Source organism: Gadus chalcogrammus, chromosome 17, assembly GCF_026213295.1.
Source record: "Gadus chalcogrammus isolate NIFS_2021 chromosome 17, NIFS_Gcha_1.0, whole genome shotgun sequence".
Lineage (NCBI taxonomy): Eukaryota > Metazoa > Chordata > Actinopteri > Gadiformes > Gadidae > Gadus > Gadus chalcogrammus.
The window spans coordinates 13998123-14020464 of record NC_079428.1 but is presented as its reverse complement, the minus strand read 5'-3'; the positions used below and the strand labels follow the sequence as shown (position 1 = coordinate 14020464).

Below are 22342 nucleotides of genomic sequence, written 5' to 3'. Positions count from 1 at the left end.
GGGGAGGCAGTGACTGGCTACCATAGATAACTTAAGGTCACTTTTCAAACTTAGGTCTTCACGGTCAAGTTTCCTTTTGCAGAAGGAATTAGCTGAGCCCAGATCTGCACTTCAGAGAAAGCACAGGCCCCCTGAAATTAGACCCACCTTGGACCCCAAATCCATCCCCCTTTCTGTGACCACACCCCCTGCAGTGAGGACAAGCTCCCAGGTCAAACCTCATGGGTTCATGCACCTCCTCATCGTCACCATCCTCATCTTCATCAATGGAACAATGGTGAATACTGATGAAGATAACGACGCAAGCCATTGTTACTTCGCCTTGACGACACACGCTAGACACCTCAATGGTTGACTTGCAGGCTGAATTAAGTGAATTGAACGCTCTTCATTTAATTTGGGTTAATCCCCACTATTCACTCCCGAGCCAGGCGTAGAGTGAAAGCCAACATAATTAGACATAAGCACATAAAACCATTTAAAAACGCTAATACCTACAAATAAGGCCCATAAGCAGATGTGTTGTAAGCGGATGACGCCTCTACGGGCAGTAGTGTAGTGAGACAGTGTTACGTGTGCAAGTTAAATTGTTGTAATTTTGGTGTAGCATATTTATTGCAAGTGGACTCAAACCTGCGGAAGTAAAGCTGTTGTTCACAGGCCAGACAGGTCTTTAAGGTCTTTCTGATGTTCTGTTTGTTTGGGGTTCGAGTGAACTGTCCAACTGTTGGGTCCTGCTCACACACTGCCAACAAAGTTACACATCGAAAGGCTTTGGAGACAGCACCCCAGAGCTCCTGTCAGCGAGAAGAATGGCTGCAGACACACACACACACACACACACACACACACACACACACACACACACACACACACACACACACACACACACACACACACACACACACACAGAGATTCACAGACTGACACAAACAAACACACCAAAACACCTTGTCTTGGACGAACACACACACACACACACACATGCACACACAAACACACTCACACAGACACACAGATTCACACACTGACGCACACACACACACAGACTGACGCACATACACACACACAACATACAAACCCAAACACCTTGTCATGGACACACACACACACATCATGGGGACGCACACACAAGCCGCCTCCCTCCGCTTGGCTGCATTGAGACATTTATTTCACAGCTCACTATAACAGCCAGACATTTGCAGTGACTGTTCCGCGGGTACAGAACAGAACATGCAGAAGTGTTTCCTGCTGCTTCAGAATGAGACAATCATCACAAGGAGACACAGCTGGCCCATGCACAGCTGCATATAATTAGCCATTTCATCACTCGGATTGTTCATCACAGCAACTCGGGACGGAGACAGCCAGGTGGGCTTAATTAGTAAATTGTCTCTTCAGTGAGGGTATTGGTGAAGCACAAACACACACACATTCAGGCAACGTTTTTACAGTATAGGGGCTGTGATGTCATGTATCGTAGGGTTTTTAATTGGCAGATTTGGTTTGTTGTAGCGTAATATCGGATCCGCGCCATGGAAATGTCAAAGTCACTGAGTCACTACATGTAGGACATCTTGTATTTGTATTTCTATTTGTACGATTGTCCTTGCATGTGTGTGCAGGTATGTGTGCAAGTATATGTATGCAGGAGTGTGTGTGTGTGTGTGTGTGTGTGTCTCATTAACTGGGATAGCCACCTGTTCGCAAGCTAGCCATAATTGCTCATGCCCACTGGCATCTGGCAGGAGTCTAGCTCAAGCATGTCCACACACACACACACACACACACACACACACACACACACACACACACACACACACACACACACACACACACACACACACACACACACACACACACACACACAGAGAGAGAGAGAGCTCGGTAGCCAAGCTGTTTATCCCCTGAACTTAGACATAAACATTTAGGTTTGGATGCCGGCCATGCCATGAGAGGCAGACAATGAGCCCCAGTGTACTGTCACCATTCGTAGGCGCTTGGGTATTATGGGATGGATTATGCAAAAATTATGCCCCTCCCTCTATGGCCCGCCGGCCCTGATGGAGGTCGTGTTGTTATGAAGATGGTATTACAGCTGAGGTCAAACTCTAGTGTATTAGATGGAATACATCCTTTCAATGGCAGCAACGCACACACATACACACACGCGTCGCTGCTTCTCACCATAAAATGTTATAAATCCTAAATGTGCAATTATAATATCTGATGATGATTAATAGATGACATAGGATTCATTGACGTTATAAATTGAACACAACTCATTTGAATCTAATTTTTCATTACAGTCGCATGTAATGAATGCAATCTTCTTATGCCAATTCGTTATTTCATCCATTAGTTCCCATCATTCCCATCCACTATGCACATTCCCAACCATTTCCAACAAATATGCACAGATAATTCACACATAAAGGTCATGCATCGACTAATGACAAAAACTCATTTAAATTGAAAATAAAACTGTGTGTGTGTGTGTGTGTGTGAGAGAGAGAGATTGCTGCGGTCAGGATGAAACCAACGCTTGACCATCTCCACAAAACGTTTTGCAAGTGTAATCCCCATTGCCTGTATCTATGACATGTGGTCATGTTATAGACTTGGAGATTCTACATTTAATATCCTTTGTATTTTGAATTAAAGTAAAATCAAAACAATTCAGTGCAATAATCCTCTCCCCCACACGTGTGAGAAACTCCAGGGAGTGAGACAGTAACGGGGATGAAACGTTTCTCATTAACCTTGACTTGATTGAATCACTTTGCTGGGTGGAAGATGGAGTGTGCGGAGGAAGCAAACCGCTGTTTCAGGAGCAGAGCCAGCCAGCGAGAGAAACTGAGTACTGTCATTAACACACTTCCTATCTCTCGGGGGCCTCGGCCGGTAGAGGCATTAACACCCGTTCATCTGTCACCCGTCATCCGCTTATTGATTAGAAACGGCCTCTGATACGTTGGGTCCCTTTGGGAGAATGACGGGCTCCTCAAACGGGTCCTGTTGCACTATTGATTCGGAAATAGCTTGTGAGGTGATTTAATAAACGTGATGCAGGTGCAACTTCTCCTTCAACCTGCAGCTGTTTTATCTGTTGGTGGCCTCTATGGAGTATCTCTGAGTGTTGGAGGGGGAGAGAGGGGTTCTGTGTGTGTGTGTGTGTGTGTGTGTCGGGGGGGGGGGGGGGGGGGGGGGGGGCGAGATGGCGTTGTGTGTTTCTGAGGTCCTAGGGCACGGTTAGTGGCCTTGAGACCAACAGCTGTATGCGCCGGTTGTTTCTGTGTGGGGCGGTATGGGTATGTGTGTGCCATTGTTTTTATGATCAGCTGATCTCCCCTGTTGACCCAGAGTGCAGGGCAGGTATGGAAGACATGGTGCCCAGTGTGAGGGTGATGAGTAGGTGAGAGTTAATTTAGACTCCTCGATGGCGTCCATTTTGTGTCTCCTGCCCTCTGCGAGGATGTCGATGATGTCATCAATGAGTAACAGAGTCGTGGTCAGAGAGGGAGTGCGAGAGAGGGAGAGAGAAAGGGCAAGAGACAGAGGGTAACAGTGAAAGAGCTATTGACGTCCAAGCGGAAGGCATAGTCTATGACTGCATTGTCCATAGGCACAAACAGTGTAGTGTTAAATTACTCATTTCCAATTTTAGCGGGCGATTCGTCTCGGCTTTTTTAATGGGCTGGTAGTGCAGGTAAGCCTATTGGAGGGCTGCGCTGCACTGCCCCCTGGAGGCCGGCACTGGGACCTCTGGACAGGGATGGGAGTTGCGTCAGCGCTTTGACAGGCTCCCAGTCAAATTTGGTGTGTGTGTGTGTGTGTGTGTGTGTGTGTGTGTGTGTGTGTGTGTGTGTGTGTGTGTGTGTGTGTGTGTGTGTGTGTGTGTGTGTGTGTGTGTGTGTGTGTGTGTGTGTGTGTGTGTGTGTGTGTGTGTGTGTGTGTGTGTGTCAGCTGAGATGAGTGTCAGCAGGCCTGTTTTGACCAAGGGGGGTAGTTTAGGTTGTGTGTGTGCGCGTGTGTGTGTCGGTCAGGGCACGCATTCAGCTGGGTTGCCGTGACCTCATTTCACAAGGACCCTGAAAAGAGAAATGGCCCCCCACCTCGCCGCAAACAGTCTCATTCAGCAGGTGTTTGTGGAGAGCGAGGGAACACTTCAGTTTGGCGAGTTCGCGTCGGTGGACCGTACCCCCCCCCCCTCCCCCCGCTTATTAGCCTAGCTCTGGCTGATGTTTACTGCACTATTATTTTACTTTTAATGTCGTTAAAAGGTGTACATGACACAGAGAATTTCCCTCTATTCGAGTGGTGGGATCTTCTAAGAACTTGCAGGGTATGTTATCCTGGTCTACCCTGGCTTTTTTCAGAGGCCCACGTTACTGTAGTTGAAGGATTATCATTCCTTTAAAGTGGTCAAGTGGCTGGTTCTACTCTACCTCACACCTTTTTCATGACGTCACAATCTTTAAACCCTTTTTGTCTGTTTTTCTTTCTATCTCTCTTTGCCAGTCTTTCTTTCTGTCCTTCTCCTTTGTCTCTCAGTCCCTCTCTCTCTCTCTCTGTCGCTCCGTCTCTGTGTCCCTCTCCATCGCCATCTTTCTCTCTCTCTCTCTCTATACTTCGCCAACTTGGCCCCTTCTTTCTGTCTTCCGTCTGTCTCTCTGTCTCTGTCTCTGTCTCTCTCTCTGTCTCTCTCTGTCTCTCTCTCTCTCTCTCTCTCTCTCTCTCTCTCTCTCTCTCTGTCTCTCTCTCTGTCTCTCTCTCTCTCTCTCTCTCTCTCTCTCTCTCTCTCTCTCTCTCTCTCTCTCTCTCTCTCTCTCTCTCTCTCTCTCTCTCTCTCTCTCTCTCTCTCTCTCTCTCTCTCTCTCTCTCTCTCTCTCCCTCTCTCTCTCTCTCTCTCTCTCTCTCTCTGTCTCTCTCTATCTCTCCCTCCTTTGCTATTACTCTCTCTGCGTCTTGGAGTCTAACACTCAGCCTTAGGAATCCTGCACGCTCAGCTGTCCAGTGGTGTCCCATAGCTGCCCGATTTAGCCTGCACTCCTACGACTCCCCCCCCCCCCCTCACCCCATCCTAGACTCCTCTCCTTGACTTCTCTCCTCACCCTCTGGTTCTTCATGGACCTTGTCTTTTGCCAACCCCTTTGTGAAACCTCTCCGACATGACGCTCCCCACCTCTCCCTCGTTTCCTACTTCCCACGCTCACACATACTAACACACTTTCTCACCCAAGCTTGGCCTAGCCTGGCCTGGGTCTAGCCTGGCCTGGCCAAGCTGAGCCTGGCCTGGGTCCATCCTGGACTGGCCTGGTTGGGCTACCTCCTACCTCTGCTGCTTAAGGAGTCTTTCTAAATTTGGCACTGCCTGGCCAAGGAATCCCCCCTCCTGAGACCACCAGACGGTTTTAGACAAGCGGCTCTCTTTTTGTTACAGCTCTCTCTCTCCGTGCGTCGCTTGTGTAGATCTTTCTATCCATATGTCCATCCCTCTCTCTCTAAACATGGCTTTAGACTCCTGTTTTTGTAGTTATTCTTCCTGTACAGGTACACACACACACACACACACACACACACACACACACACACACACACACACACACACACACACACACACACACACACACACACACACACACACACACACACACACGCTCCCACACACTACTTGAATCGAGGACTCTCTTGCTCTTGCTCCCCCATGAACACAATCTCAGTTTCCCTCTCTCTCTCTCTCTCTCTCTCTCTCTCTCTCTCTCTCCCTCTAGCCTTTGCTCTCCCTTCAACACTCACGCCCACGCCAGCCCATCTATATTCCACTCGTTCAGCCCCCACAACGATGTTCTGGAACTTTCCATTTTATTGACCTCCCACCATAGTCACGCACATGGACCACATTCGTGACCAACAATTGCAGTAGTCTCTCTATCACTCTCGCTCTGTCTATAACCACTCTGGGATTGATTGCCTAGCCTGATGGGCGAGAGCGCATCAGGGAATGCCCCCCAGGCCTCGGGATGCCGTTCGCAGGCGGAAACGAATGCTGTTACTCAACATTCATCTCCCTTTAGTGTGTGTCTGTGTGTGTGTATGTGTGTGCGTACTGTTTTGTGTCTGTGTTCACAATTGTGTGTATATGTGTGTGTGCCTACAATTGTGTGTCTGCATGCCTGTGTGTGTGTGTCTACAATTGTGTATCTGCGTGTGTGTGTGTGTGTGTGTGTGTGTGTGTGTGTGTGTGTGTGTGTGTGTGTGTGTGTGTGTGTGTGTGTGTGTGTGTGTGTGTGTGTGTGTGTGTGTGTGTGTGTGTGTGTGTGTGTGTGTGAAAAATAGATAAATACCCACACAGTGTCTGAGCCAAGAGTGCCAGCGCCCCCTTCATACAGAATAATTACTGCAGGAAGGCCGAGACCAGCGGGGAGCAGGGAGAGGAAGGGCCAGCAGGGCAGCTTAGGCTCCAGAGGGGGTTATTCAGCAGACACAGAAACATAAAGGGAAATCATTACAATGGAGAACATATGATGGAATGCACAAAGCAAAACTATGTTATGAATAATAACAAGCAACGCTACTCTAGTTACTCAATAATATTGGTGGTATATACATTTTTCCAATATCGAATTAAATGCTACGTAGCACAACGTAGAAAAAAACACTGATTTAGGCTGTGATGTACCGCATGTACAGTTAAAGCATAGTATGGGCTCCGATCAAACTCTTTCAACATCTTTATTTGGAACATTTGAACGTTTTATTGAGAACGAATCGGGGGGTTTGCGCCCAGCATTTCACAGCTTTGCCTCTATCCATCATCCGTCTATCCTCTGGGCCTACAGTGGCAGCCATACAACCCCCTCCTCTCCTCATCCCTCTCCATTATAGCTCCGTCTCACTCACTCACTCTCGTGTTGTGGTCTCTGGTGGTTTTCGCCTCTTTGCTGATTCTCTCTGTACTCCTCTTCCGAAAACCTTTGTCTTTATTGGCACTGGTTGGAATCTTTTGCTAAAAACAGAGTAGAGTACACCGAGATCATAGATGCTCACAGAATGATATGTTAAGCGAATGACAAGGATGTGCCCACACACATGCACATGCCCACGCGATACAGGGTCATTTATCCAAGTTTGGTGCTGTTTTTCTGACATCATGACCTTCGTTAATGTTGTTTTCCAAGACAAAGGCCCGTGCGTGAATGTGCAATTGATCCAGGAAAAATTATGCATATTTTGATTAGTAAGCAAAACCACTCTGCCTCAATCATACTTGCTCACTTCCACCCCCCCCCCCTCCCATGTACTCCCTCTCTCTCTCTAACTCCCCTCCCACCCTCTCTCTCCCCCCCAGACGTTCACAGCATGGTGTAACTCCCACTTGAGGAAGGCTGGTACCCAGATCGAGAACATCGAGGAGGACTTCAGGAATGGCCTGAAGCTCATGCTTCTGCTGGAGGTCATCTCTGGTACGCGCACACACATATATGCACACACACAGTTTTCATTTACATACATGGTCTCCATTTACCAATGTAATGTGGGTGCTATTTATGTCCTGCCTGTCGAACGTTGAGGAGTCTGCTTGGGGTTGAATCATGTGCAAACCTCAAAGTAATGAACTTCATGTATCTATCTTTATTAATCTTTGGCATGGATTTGAATGGATTTGAATTTGAAGGTATGGACAAACTTTATTTCTGCAGGTGAGAGGCTGCCCAAACCCGACAAAGGCAAGATGCGTTTCCACAAGATCGCCAACGTCAACAAAGCGCTGGACTACATCTGCAGCAAGGGAGTCAAGCTGGTGTCTATCGGTGCTGAGGGTGAGGGCCGTCCCCCCATACTCACATCACCTCCCTATCCCGGGGGGGGGGGGGTCCATTAGACCATGTGCTAAACGCTCAGATAGTTACTGATTCTTCATGAGGTTGATTATGTGCCCATCTGTCACCATTAAGCCATAACTGGCATAACTGGGGTAACATGTCACCAGAACTACAGTATAACATGGCTTAACTGGGGTAACATGTCACCAGAACTATAGTATAACATGGCTTAACTGGGGTAACATGTCACCAGAACTATAGTATAACATGGCTTAACTGGGGTAACATGGCACCAGAACTATAGTATAACATGGCTTAACTGGGGTAACATGTCACCAGAACTACAGTATAACATGGCTTAACTGGGGTAACATGTCACCAGAACTATAGTATAATGTGGCTTCATTTCACCAGAAGTGTGTGTGTGTCTGTGTCTGTGTCTGTGTCTGTGTCTGTGTCTGTGTCTGTGTCTGTGTCTGTGTCTGTGTCTGTGTCTGTCTGTGTCTGTGTCTGTGTCTGTGTGTGTGTGTGTGTCTGTGTCTGTGTCTGTGTCTGTGTGTCTGTGGTGATTTGCAGAAATCGTTGATGGCAATGCAAAGATGACCCTCGGTATGATCTGGACAATCATCCTGCGTTTCGCCATCCAGGACATCTCCGTAGAAGGTGAGTCTGTGTTGGCGTGTGTGTGTGTGTGTGTGTGTGTGTGTGTGTGTGTGTGTGTGTGTGTGTGTGTGTGTGTGTGTGTGTGTGTGTGTGTGTGTGTGTGTGTGTGTGTGTGTGTGTGTGTGTGTGTGTGTGTGTGTACCTGATACACTACACACAGTTCCTCATTTCTTTCATTCATTAACTCAGATTAACTTGTTACAGTTACAAGGCCCATTCAAATGATACATTGCATAATATTAATAATAAATATAATAACAACATCAACAATGCATTGCTCGCTTTCCGTGTCGACAACTCCTTCGGTGTTTACAGGTTCCAGATTTCTCTGCCTTTTCCTGTGTCTCATCTCTGGCCATCTGCATGTGTTTCTCCAGAGACCTCCGCTAAGGAAGGTCTTCTGCTTTGGTGCCAGAGGAAGACTGCCCCCTACAGGAACGTCAACGTGCAGAACTTCCACATCAGGTGGGCCAACAGCGACACTCTGTGGCTGACGACGGAACGACAGACTCGTTTTATTTTCATTCTTATTTTTTCCCTTTTTTATTTGCTTGTATACTTCTTTCTCCTTTTCGAAATCTGGATTTAAGTTCCCAGCTTGTTCTGCTATTTTTCTTCTGCTTTATTTCTACTCGTCTTAAAATCGTCCCTCTGTTCATCATTTTATTCCACTTCCTATTCTCTCCCTTCCACCCCTCGCGCCCCCTCCTCATCTCCCCTTCCCTCTCGTGCCTCAACTCCCCCCTCTCATGTCTTTTTCCTCTCCTTCTCCTCTCCCATCTCATCTTCCTTCTCTTCACCCTCTTCCTCCTCCTCCTCTCTAATTATCCCCTCCCCTCCTTCTCACACTCCTCCTCCCCACTCTTCTCCTACTCCTGTCTCCTTCTCCTCCCCACTCTCCTCCCCGACTCTCTCCTCTCCCCTCCTCCGCTCCCTCTCTCCTCTTCCTGTCTCATGTCTCCTCCTCTTTCTGTCTCCTCTCCTCCTCTTTCTGTCTCCTCTCCTCCTGTCGTCCCCTCCTCCTCCTCCTCCTCCTCCTCCTCCGGTCTCTTTATCTCTCCTGTTTCCCCCTCTCCTCCTCCTGTCTCCCGCTCTCCTCCTCTTCTCTCCCCCTCCTGTCTTCCCCTCCCCCTCTCCCCTCCTCCCCCTGTCTCCCCCTCTCCCCTCCTCCTCCTCTCCACCTCTCAGTTGGAAGGACGGCCTAGCTCTGTGCGCCCTCATCCACAGACACAGACCCGACCTCATTGATTACTCCAAACTGAGAAAGGTGCCGATCCTTCCTTCGTCCCGCCCCCCACGGCCCCTCCACACTCTGTGTTCTCCAGCCTTTGCTCCTGCTTTCGTCCTCGCTTTACTTATTTACTTATATATATTGGGATTCCATTAGGATTCAAGCCCTCTGAATGCCTTGAATGAATTGGATATTTGTGTTATTCATTATTTATTCATTAATCCTTTAATTATTGTCTCATTATTATTTCAGCCTCTATTAGATTTTAAGTTTAGATTTTAAGTAGCAGTAGTAGTAGTAGTAGTAGTAGTAGTATTAGTGACTTTTTAGTGTAATGTTCATTGAATGATGACGTAAATGTTTACAAATGAAAAAACATAAGTTAGTTTGCTTTAGTGGTTATATAAGAATTATTGATAAAAAATATTATGGATTTGTAGTATCCGATTTATTGATTTGAGAATGTGTTGAAAACTGTTTAACAAAAGGTTCTCCGCTAACATTCTTACAGTCAGTCCTTAGACCCTGACCATGTGTTAGCATGACAACGGTAGCCCCATGTAGCTGGGCAGAAAGAGCGGTGCCTGAACACACGCAGGTCCACGCTGCTGTACCTCTAACTCCTCCCTGGTCGGCCCTGTGTACAGGACGACCCCATCGGCAACCTGAACACCGCCTTCGAGGTGGCGGAGAAGTTCCTGGACATCCCCAAGATGCTGGATGCTGAAGGTGAGGCGGACAGAGCCTTTGCACAGGTGTGTCTCGTAACGATGACTCCGCCTCGTATGTACCAGGGTACATTTAGCAGACTGTGATGGTGACGGTCAGTCTGCTACCTGGGACCCTGTACATGTAAGGAGCAGACCCATCGTTAGTTTTATGAGCGACATTATTATATCATTATGTATTTGTTGGGTAAGTATGCAAATTATCTTTTTTTTTATTTAGCATGCAAATATGTTTAATTGAATAGATACATCTCTTATTTTGTATTCTTTTATTCTTACCTATTCTAAATGTCATGTGCCGTGTTTTAATCCAATTTCACTATTCATGTAAACCTCACAGGAAGAGTGCTTCCCTTTCAGCAGTCCAGTTCAACAAGTATCGTGCGATCTTGACCCGTTACCCCCCACTCTTTCCCTCTCGCTCTCAGATATCGTGAACACCCCCAAGCCCGACGAGAAGGCCATCATGACCTACGTGTCCTGCTTCTACCACGCCTTCGCCGGGGCCGAGCAGGTGAGAGCCCACAGCGGGCCCAGTGGTGAAGGGTCAGAGTTCAGGGGGTGAAAGGTCAAGGGCGACTAAAAGAAAGAAGAGAGTCTCTAGTCTTTAGGGATTTATTTCCAGACTCCTCACACTTGGGCCCAATCCCATTTCTACCCCTTACCCCTTCCCCTTACCCCTCCCCCTTGTGTGAAGGGGTAAGGGGAAGGGGTAAGGGCTTGCGCCTTCCCTTTACCACTTACCCATACCCCTTCAAAACAAGGGGGAGGGGTAAGGGGAATGGGTAAGGGGTAGAAATGGGATTGGGCCTTATTCTTCTCGTCTACCCTTCTTTTATTTTGATGAGGATGTTTTTCTCAAATTAAATATTTGAAAATATTGAAATGTCATAAAATGTCCTCGAGACCACTTGATGTTTGCCAAATATTCCAAGACTCTGAGATTGATTCGTCAGTCACTAAAGCCCATGAGACATGTCTAGTAGCACCCGTTCCCTGGCTCGTGTGTTCCGTAGCGCTGGGGGCTGTGTGAGTGGTGATGGTTGTACCTTCTGTGTGCCAGGCGGAGACTGCTGCCAACCGCATCTGCAAAGTCCTGGCCGTCAACCAGGAGAACGAGAAGCTGATGGAGGAGTACGAGAAGTTGGCCAGCGAGGTGAGGGAAACGCACACGCATGCACTTATGTCTGGTGAATCTTTCAAGGCCATTTAAAGGCCTGTATGTACCCATTCCCTGCCTGTTTCCTTTCCCTTTCAACCCATCTCCTGCCTGTTTCCTGTCCATTTCTACCCATTCCCAGTCTGTTTCCGTTCTGTTTCTACCCATTTTCTGCCTGTTTCCTTTCTGTTTCTACCCATTTCCTGCCTGTTTCCGGTCTGTTTCTACCCATTCCCTGTCTGTTTCCGGTCTTTTTCCTGTCAATCTTTCCTCGTTTCCTGCCTGTTTCATGCCTGTTCCCTGCCTGTTTCCTGTTTATCTCTACCCCGTTTCCTGTCAATCTCTACCTGTCCTTACTTTTTCCCGCCCTGTTCCCTTCCCGTTTCCTGTCCATTTCTCCCTGGTTCCTGGCTGTTCCCTGCCTGTGTCTGGTCCATTACTCCCCGTGTCCCTCCCTGTTCCCTGCCTGTGTCTGGTCGGTCCCTCCCTGTCCTCACGCCCTGTGCCCCCCTGTGCGGCCCCTGTGCCCCCCTAGCTGCTGGAATGGATCCGCCGCACCATCCCGTGGCTGGAGAACCGCGCGGCCGAGCAGACCATGCGCGCCATGCAGCAGAAGCTGGAGGACTTCCGCGACTACCGTCGCGTGCACAAGCCGCCCCGCGTGCAGGAGAAGTGCCAGCTGGAGATCAACTTCAACACCCTGCAGACCAAGCTGCGGCTCAGCAACAGGCCCGCCTTCATGCCCTCCGAGGGCAAGATGGTGTCGGTGGGTGGCACGCGCACAAACAACACACCATTAGCCTCCTTTTCAGTGACTACTTTAGACCGGTTTGATCCGGTCCGTTCAATATCGTGTGGGTGAAAACGATCATCAAACGTTGGTTTCCAATCTCGTGTTGATTTTGTACTGTGCCGCTGTTGTAATTGGCCGAGACTGTAACGACGGCCCACTGCCCTCTGACCTCCAGGACATCGCCAACGCGTGGAAGGGGCTAGAGCAGGTGGAGAAGGGCTACGAGGAGTGGCTGCTCACCGAGATCCGCCGGCTGGAGAGACTCGACCACCTGGCCGAGAAGTTCAAGCAGAAGTGCAGCCTGCACGAGACCTGGACCTCAGGTATGCCCCGAGAGCGAGAGGGGGGGGGGGGGGGGGGGGAGAATGGGAGAGAGAGACTGAGAGAGATATAACTGGAGAGAGGGAGGGTCATAAATAGAGAATAGGCCTGGAGAGAGGGAGAGAGGGAGATAGAGAGAGAGAGAGAGAGAGAGAGAGAGAGAAAGAGAGAGTGATGTAAAGAGAGAGGGGCATAAACCTCAGTCAGGAGTGATGGCGAGAGAGAGACATAATGGGATAGAGAGAAACTGAGAGAAATAGAGAGACAAATAGAAGGGCAATAGAGAGAGAGGCCTTCAGCTCAACTCAGGGCAGGAGAGGGAGGGAGAGAATGAAAGAGAGAGTGTGAGAGGGTCATTGAAAGGGCAGGGGGGGAGAGTGAGCGATTAGTGGAGAAGAAACTTGGAAAGGTTAATTGTGGATATGCTCCTTCGTCAAGGTCGTAAGGGCCAAGTGATTTAGAGCAGCTTTCAATGCATGGCCGAGTTCCGGCATTTAAATAAGATGATAAAAAAGTCCAAAATGTCTTCCTTTCTTCATTCTTGCCCGATATAATAGCCTAAAAAGTTCTTGGCTATAAAAAGTGGCCTCCAAGTGCTCATAAAAAGCCTACAGTGGGAAAGAATTACCGAGAGCCCTTTTGGCAGTGAATAAACCATGTTAACACGCTGGGAAGAGTGGAGAGCAAAACAAAGAACAACCTGCTAATTAGAAACCATTAGCTCTTCCCCGCTAATGGAAGACCAGCAATGTTTGGTGTGTCCCCTAAAGAGTGTGCGTGCGTGTGTGTTTGTGTGTGCGTTTGTTTGTGCGTGCGTGTGTGTGCTTGGTATCTTGTTTGTTTGTGAGTTTTTTTTTGTGTTTTGTGTGTGTCTGTGTTTTGTGCTTGTTTGTGTGTTTTGTGTTTGTGTGTTTTGTGTGCCTGTCTTTGTGTGTGTGTTTTGTATGTGTGTGTGTGTGTTTTGTGTGTCTGTGTTTGTGATTGTTTGCGTGTTTTGTGTGCGTGTTTGTCTGTTTGGTGTGCCTGTCTGCCTGTCTGTGTGTTTTGTGTTGTGTGTGTGTGTGTGCGTGCTGCAGGCAAGGAGGAGCTGCTGTCCCAGAAGGACTTTGAGTCGGCCTCCCTGATGGAGATCCGTGCCCTGATGAGGAAGCACGAGGCCTTCGAGAGCGACCTGGCCGCCCACCAGGACCGCGTGGAGCAGATCGCCGCCATCGCCCAGGAGCTCAAGTGAGTGGCCGGCGGCCCACTGAGGGCCCTGGGGGTTCCCAACCTCTGGGTCGGGAGCCTGGGCCGGCTGATGATGCTAATATGGGGTCATGGGGAGTTGAAGACTTTTTTGTGCTATGGATATTTGATGATATATTTTTGTGTTATATCAAAAGTTGAGTTGTTTATTTTTTTGGTTCACCCTTTGGGGACCGTAGCTTAAAGGAGCTGTATGTAACAAATGTTATGTACTGAATTATCAAATGACCATGATGTGTCATAATTAAATACTGCTCCTCTGACAACAAGGCTTCAGCCATAGTTCTCCTTTGAAATGTCCATAATATTTGCCTTTTTTTTGTGTTTCTTGTGTGTGTGTGCATGTGCGCGTGTGCGTGTGCGTGTGCGTGTGTGTGTGTGTGTGTGTGTGTGTGTGTGTGTGTGTGTGTGTGCGTGTGCGTGTGTGCGTGTGTGTTTGTGTGTGTGTGTGTGTGCAGTGAGCTGGACTACCACGATGCCGTCACAGTCAACGCCCGCTGCCAGGGCATCTGCGACCAGTGGGACAACCTGGGAACCCTGACCCAGAAGAGGAGAGACTCCCTGGAGGTACACACACACACACACACACAGATAAAGACACACACACACAAATATTACAAAGACACACAAAGACACACATTACAAAGACACACACACACACACACACACACACATATTACACATTTCACAGCCTGTAGTGTTAATCTGTGAGAGGAGATGAATTTGCCCCCTGTGGTGAGGCGGCTTCTCCTGGTAGTGTGTGTGACCCTGTGTTGACCTCTGACCCCAGCGCGTGGAGAAGCTGTGGGAGACCATCGACCAGCTGTACCTGGAGTTTGCCAAGAGGGCAGCGCCTTTCAACAACTGGATGGACGGAGCCATGGAGGACCTGCAGGACATGTTCATCGTCCACAGCATCGAGGAGATCCAGGTACACACACACACACACACGCATGCTAAAGGAGCATGCACACGCTAAAGTCACACACGCGTGCCCTAAGTACAAATACACACACGGTAATGCAAACCAACACGCGCTAAATACAAACACACACACCAATGCTAAATACAAACACACCCATGCTAAATACAAACACACACGCACTAAATAGACACACACAGTCAGACACCAATGCTAAATACAAACACAAACACACACCCATGCTAAAAACAAACACGCGCACACACCAAGCCACGCTAAAAACAAACACACACACGCTTAACAGACAGACAGACACACATCCTAATCACACATACACACGCTAAACACATTTGAACACACACACTCACGCTAATTCTTCACGGTTTCAAAAATGACATATATCAATCTTATATATGGTTAGAGTTGTGAGGGAGAGTCATGTCATTGTTGTCCTTGTCAGTGATCTAACAAGGAGCCGACCTGCCTCCCCCAGTCCCCCCAGGCTAACTGACCCTCCTCTCCCCCAGAGTCTGATCACGGCCCACGACCAGTTCAAGGCCACCCTGCCCGAGGCAGACAAGGAGCGCATGGCCACCATGGGCATCCAGAGTGAGATCCTGAAGATCGCCCAGACCTACGGCATCAAGCTGTCCGGCATCAACCCCTACACCAACCTCTCCCCCCAGGACATCAGCAACAAGTGGGACGCTGTGAGTACGCCCTTATGTCTCTGTCTCTCTCTCTCTCTCTGTGGCCCTGTTACTCTCTGTCTCTCTCTCTCTCTCTCTGTGGCCCTGTTACTCTCTGCCCTGTTACTCTCTGTCTCTCTATGTCTCTGTCTCTCTCTCTCTGTGGCCCTGTCTCTCTCTGTCTCTCTATGTCTCTGTCTGTCTCTCTCTGTGGCCCTGTCTCTCTTTGTCTCTCTATATCTCTGTCTCTCTGTGGCCCTGTTACTCTCTGTCTCTCTATGTCTCTGTCTCTCTCTCTCTGTGGCCCTGTCTCTCTCTCTCTGTGGCCCTGTTACTCTCTGTCTCTCTATGTCTCTGTCTCTCTCTCTCTGTGGCCCTGTCTCTCTCTGTCTCTCTATGTCTCTGTCTCTCTCTCTCTGTGGCCCTGTTACTCTCTGTCTCTCTATGTCTCTGTCTCTCTCTCTCTCTCTTTGGCCCTGTTACTCTCTCTCTCTCTCTCTCTCTGTGGCCCTGTTACTCTCTCTCTCTCTCTCTCTCTCTCTCTCTCTCTCTGTGGCCCTGTTACTCTCTGTCTCTCTGTGGCCCTGTCTCTCTCTCTCTTTGGCCCTGTTACTCTCTCTCTCTCTCTCTCTCTCTCTGTGGCCCTGTTACTCTCTGTCTCTCTGTGGCCCTGTCTCTCTCTCTCTGTGGCCCTGTTACTCTCTGTCTCTCTATGTCTCTGTCTCTCTATGTCTCTCTCTCTCTCTCTCTGTGGCCCTGTTACTCTCTGTCTCTCTATGTCTCTGTCTGTCTCTCTCTGTGGCCCTGTTACTCTCTGTCTCTCTATGTCTCTGTCTCTCTCTCGCTCTCGCACTGGTTGGGTCTGATTCATAGTAGGGTCATTAGAGCGTAGAGGGGGGGTATTGAAGTTTAGACTGTAGAGGGGGAGGGGGGGGGGTTATAGTATAGTTTCTGCCACCATTATAGCCAAACCCCAAATTATAACTAATACTAAACATAAATCAAACGACTGTGGTTCTTCTTTTTAACCTTTAGCCAGGCCTGAGAGGGGCGGGGGCGTGGTGGGGGAGTTATATAATTATGATTTGGACGTGGTAAATGTCAGGCTATAAAACAATCGGCCAATGTACCATATTAGGAGTTTTGGCTCTAAGCAGCGAGTCCCCACATAGTGCGAGGTCAGAAATAGTGCGGTCCACTTTGGCCTACTGTCACTGTATCCCTCTCGGTCGGGTTATGCTATTTTGTTTTTATTATTTTTCCCCTGAGGGAAATTAAAAAAAACGTCATTGGTAGAGACAGACTTAAATGTAGTGGCGACGCCCGTGTCCGTGCACTACTTTGTCTAGGGAATAGGTTGATTACATTTAGCCGACAATGGTGGTAAATGGCTGAAACTGGCTCAGGTCGATTAACTTAACAGTATACACAAATACACACACACTCACTCAGACACAAAATACAGATAAGAATACTGACAATCAATTTTACTGGAATAAAATCGAAATAGTATTTTGGGTACAGTTCAGGGAATAAAACATGTCAATTGGCATTGGCAAGCGATGGCTATGCGATTACTTCCAGAGAAGAAAAAGGGGGGTTGGAAAGAACCCTTAAAAAGACATATGGATACTGTTCTTCTCTGTACTGCTCTGTGTTGTGCTGATGTGGTGGTTAAAGACATATGGATAGTGTTCTTCTCTGTACTGCTCTGTGTTGTGCTGATGTGGTGGTTAAAGACATATGGATAGTGTTCTTCTCTGTACTGCTCTGTGTTGTGCTGATGTGGTGGTTAAAGACAGATGGATTACTGTTCTTCTCTGTACTGCTCTGTGTTGTGCTGATGTGGTGGTTGATGACGGTGTGACGCGTCGCTGCCCCCTGCAGGTGAAGCACCTGGTGCCCCTCAGAGACCAAATGCTGCAGGAGGAGGTGGCCAGACAGCAGGCCAACGAGAGGCTGAGGCGCCAGTTCGCTGCCCAGGCCAACATCATCGGGCCCTGGATCCAAACCAAGATGGAGGTACTGCAGAACCTCCAGAGGGTAGAATTCAGTAGGAGCCATCAGTCACATGGCTGGGTCAAAACCATACATATTGGATATGTGGCATGAATGAAATATAATGAGGAGTGAGGCAGTGAAGAGTGCACAGCGTAGCTTGGCTTGCCATGGACGTGAGGGTTCTGGGGAAGGCAGATAGTAAGATTCTTATAAACCTAAAGTGAGAGGTACGGGCTGGCCAGCGTTATTTATTTGTAGAATATATTAATTAAACGATTCTATGAGTAACATAATTTAAATCACTATTATGGCTGCTCGATTATGGAGAAATCATAATCACGATTATTTTGGTCAATATTGAAATCATGATTATTCAGTCGATTGTTTTTGAGTTTGAAGACATGATGCATTTATCCAGCATTTCTCTCCAAAAAACACTTTGTCACTGAGAATTCTGAAATTTCCCCTTAAAAAAATAAACAAAATGTTCAAATAGAAAATGTTAAATATATATAATAATAATAATAATAATAATAATAATAATAATAATAATAATAATAATAATAATCATAATAATAATAATCATAATAATAATAGTAAAAATATGTGAATAAAATAATAATAAAAAAGAAAAAAAGGTTTAAACTCAATTATATTAGTTTGGAGATCGTTTGACCAAAACATTGAAATCACGATCAAAATGAGATTTATCACACAGCCCTAATCACTGTGTAACCCTTAACCCTCTTCTCCCCCCCGGTCTGCAGGAGATCGGCCATGTGTCGGCTGACATCACCGGCTCCCTGGAGGACCAGATGAACAACCTGAAGCAGTACGAGCAGAACATCATCAACTACAAGTCCAACATCGACAAGCTGGAGGGAGACCACCAGCTCAGCCAGGAGTCCCTCATCTTCGACAACAAGCACACTAACTACACTATGGAGGTACATACACACACACACACACACACACACACACACACACTGACTACACCGTGGAGGTACCACACACACAAACATACACTAACTACACTATGGAGGTACACACACACACACACACACACACACACACACACACACACACACACACACACACACACACACACACACACACACACACCAACTACACCATGGAGGTACACTCACACACACACACACACACGAACTACGCTATGGAAGTACACACACGCAAACTAACTACACCATGGAGGTACGCACACACACACAAACACACCAACTACCCCATGTAGGTAAACACACACACACACACGCAAACTAACTACACCATGGAGGTACTCACACACACACACACACCAACTACACCATGGAGGTACACACAAATACACCAACTACACCATGGAGGTACACACACACACACACGCAAACTTACTACACCATGGAGGTACGCACACACACACACACACCAACTACACCATGGAGGTACACACACACACGCACATACACACACACATGCACCAACGACACCATGGAGGTGTGCACATAGACACACACACACACACAAACACATGCACCAACGACACCATGGAGCTGTGCACACAGACACACACACACACATGTACCAACTACACCATGGAGGTGTGCGCACAGACACACACATTAACCTTCATTCAAATTCATGTGTGAGTAACGTTTGACAAGTTGGAACCACTAGGTTTAATTGAAGGCTTCAATGGATCAGAACCCACCCTCATCATCTCCTCTCCCTCAGCAGACATTAACCTCCTCTTCTCCTTCTCCTTTTACAACGCAGCACATCCGCGTGGGCTGGGAGCAGCTGTTGACCACCATCGCACGGACCATCAACGAGGTGGAGAACCAGATCCTGACCCGCGACGCCAAGGGCATCAGCCAGGAGCAGCTCAACGAGTTCAGGGCCTCCTTCAACCACTTCGACAGGGTGAGCGCCGGGCACATGCACAAAAACATGTATGGGAGCGTGCAAACGTTCCACTCAGTTTGGCCTGGACCAATACATATTCATTATTAATTTTGCACCAGGCCCTCAGCTTGAAATGATATATTGACGTAAGGATAAAGCTAGCCTTCCTTGTTAAGCTATTGTTAGGCAGTAGAAAGTTTTGTTTGTTTTTATGGAACACAAAGTAAAGTTGAGTGCTGTAGTGAGAGTTCACCAAGTTCACCCGTATCAGTGTCTACACTAAATTCAACAAGAGACTCATTCACCACCCAGATTCCTCCACGGAAGGTCCCCACGTTGAATGCATACCCTTGTGCATTAAAAGATAGTTCCTCTCCTCGTGATGAGGTCATGCAGGTGTGTCTTTAATGCCACACTGTTCCGCTCCACAGAAGAGGAACGGCATGATGGATCCCGATGACTTCCGTGCCTGCCTCATCTCCATGGGTTACGATCTGGTACGCCACACACACACACACACACACACACACACACACACACACACACACACACACACACACACACACACACACACACACACACACACACACACACACACACACACACACACACACACACACACACACACACACACACACACACACACCTGGCAGCACTGCATGATATAAAGATCATCTTATTCAGCCATATGGGTTAGTGGGTTGGCAGAAACCATCTGGAATATTTGGTAACCATGACAAAATGTAGACTTTTTTTAGTTCTGCATTCCATGTCCCCACCCAGGAAGCATTTAGATTGAGTTGTCATAGTTTCCCCAGAAGATTTTAGGCTAACCCATCCAGCTAACCAATACAGCCGTCGTTTATGCCTACAAATCGTTCTCAGTCTCAGTCCAGTCACTCTCTCACTCATGGGTCAATTGATTGATGTATTTCCCCCCCTGTTTGGTCCAATAGGGTGAGGTTGAATTTGCCCGCATCATGACCCTGGTGGACGCCAACAACACAGGCGTGGTCACCTTCCAGGCCTTCATCGACTTCATGACCCGCGAGACGGCCGAGACCGACACCGCAGAACAGGTCATGGCCTCCTTCAAGATCCTAGCCTCCGACAAGGTGAGCGGAGAACCTATCGCAGTCAACGCACCAAATAAACAACTCCAAGGAAACGACTGTGACATTAGACTCATGTTGGGAGTCCCAGGCATTGCCTTTAAAGGCGTGTTCGATGAACAGGCCGAAGACTACTATATGCATGACACGAAGCAATGCGACATGGTTGGGGAAGTGAATTAATAATCACAATTCACCTGGCAAACTGATCGCAGTGATTTCTTTGGTCATCGTAGTTCAAATGAGGTTGATCTATTATCTATCTTTTATTTATCAAACCTCAACAGGGGTCCTTTTGTTTTGAAAGATAATGTACAACCCCAGATCTCTTTATTCCGCTTATACCCCAGTAAACAACAATGAGAAGATATTAGTCCATTTCCTCTCGAACTTGATTGTTACTTTGAGCGACTTAATCAGCGGAAATTAAAACAATTCCCCCTCCGTGATTTGACCATACGTTGTCTTGCGTTGTCACGGAAACATCTGATGGACAACTGCATTTGCATTTGAATATTTTCTTTTTAATTTCACTTTCGTATTGCATTGATTCAAATCCGTTAAAGAAGGCAGAAAACGAAACACAATGCGCACCGTGTAAACGTTGACCGACCAATCAGGGTCGAGTGCTCCCCGTCCAGCGGTATAAAAGCCTGTGCTCCTCCTCCCCCCCCCCCCAGTCCTACATCACGGTGGACGAGCTGCGCCGGGAGCTGCCCCTGGAGCAGGCCGAGTACTGCATCAGCCGCATGACCCGCTACGTGGGCGCCGACGGTACCACCGGAGCCCTGGACTACATCTCCTTCTCCAGCGCCCTGTACGGGGAGAGCGACTTGTAATGAAGAGAGAGAAACGGCAACACGCATCCCCCCCCACCACCCCCACCACCCCTTCTTCTTCTCCCTCCTCTCTCTCCTCCTCTTCCTCCTCTCCGTCTTTTCCCGCTCCTCCTCCTCCTTCTCTACTTTATCTTCTACCCTCTCTCCTCTCTGACTTCCTCCCCCCTCGCTCCACTCCTTCTCCTCCCCCTCCAGCCCCCGTCACTCCCGATATGTTTGTGCACTCCCCGCCACTCCCGTAATTACTCCCTGTTTCCCCCCCCCCCCCCTCACCCCACCTCCCCCCCCATAAACCCCACTTTTACCTGAGACACTCACTGCGCAGACCAGTAGAACGGTAGTAGAGCAGAAGGCTTTGTTCACACACACACACACACACACACACACACACGCACATACACACGCACGCACACACACACCCTCCTAGCTTCTGCTTGGACTGTCCCTTATCCCTCCTCTCCCCTTTTGGTTTCCGCCTCATTGCGGCGGTCTTACGATTTTAAAAGAGATAACCTGAAACAATTACACACACACACACAGACATCGAGACATGAGGCAGGTTTTGCACTGAACGGAGGTAAAGGTTAAGCATCGGGGACATATATATATGAATATTTAAATCTATACTTATGTCTGTCGGAGGTGGGTGGTGTTGTCAATGAGGGTGTCATGTTCAGAGATCATTTAGATTTTTTCGAATGTGTTTTAGAAAGGGATTTCGAACAGAATCTCGAACGCGGTTACCGAGCGAAGCCTTCTGCTCTGGCTACCTGTCCTGCTCCCAGATGACATATTTTTTGTAGAAGGGTAATTAAAGAAAAACTAATGAAAAAAAAAAAGAGTTGGTTGGTTGGTTGTTGGTTGTGTAATTCGTGCAGACGCATGCATGCTGTGTGTTCCAGTCTTTAAAT

General features: G+C 48.0%; 1 protein-coding gene across 1 annotated transcript in view; it reads left to right on the top strand.

The window, feature by feature from the left end:
* Positions 1–21833, top strand: part of actn3b (actinin alpha 3b) — a 28676-nt gene extending 6843 nt beyond the window's left edge. The window contains exons 2-21 of the mRNA XM_056575483.1: positions 7352–7466; positions 7704–7823; positions 8403–8489; positions 8867–8954; positions 9678–9756; positions 10368–10449; positions 10877–10962; positions 11512–11604; positions 12143–12373; positions 12576–12723; positions 13798–13948; positions 14425–14533; positions 14757–14897; positions 15416–15598; positions 17465–17599; positions 18346–18525; positions 19352–19498; positions 19912–19977; positions 20437–20595; positions 21273–21833. Of these exons, the coding sequence (XP_056431458.1) occupies positions 7352–7466; positions 7704–7823; positions 8403–8489; positions 8867–8954; positions 9678–9756; positions 10368–10449; positions 10877–10962; positions 11512–11604; positions 12143–12373; positions 12576–12723; positions 13798–13948; positions 14425–14533; positions 14757–14897; positions 15416–15598; positions 17465–17599; positions 18346–18525; positions 19352–19498; positions 19912–19977; positions 20437–20595; positions 21273–21431 (2559 nt within the window). The 3' untranslated portion in view covers positions 21432–21833. The remainder of the gene's footprint in view (positions 1–7351; positions 7467–7703; positions 7824–8402; positions 8490–8866; positions 8955–9677; positions 9757–10367; positions 10450–10876; positions 10963–11511; positions 11605–12142; positions 12374–12575; positions 12724–13797; positions 13949–14424; positions 14534–14756; positions 14898–15415; positions 15599–17464; positions 17600–18345; positions 18526–19351; positions 19499–19911; positions 19978–20436; positions 20596–21272) is intronic.
* Positions 21834–22342: the final 509 nt, after the last annotated feature.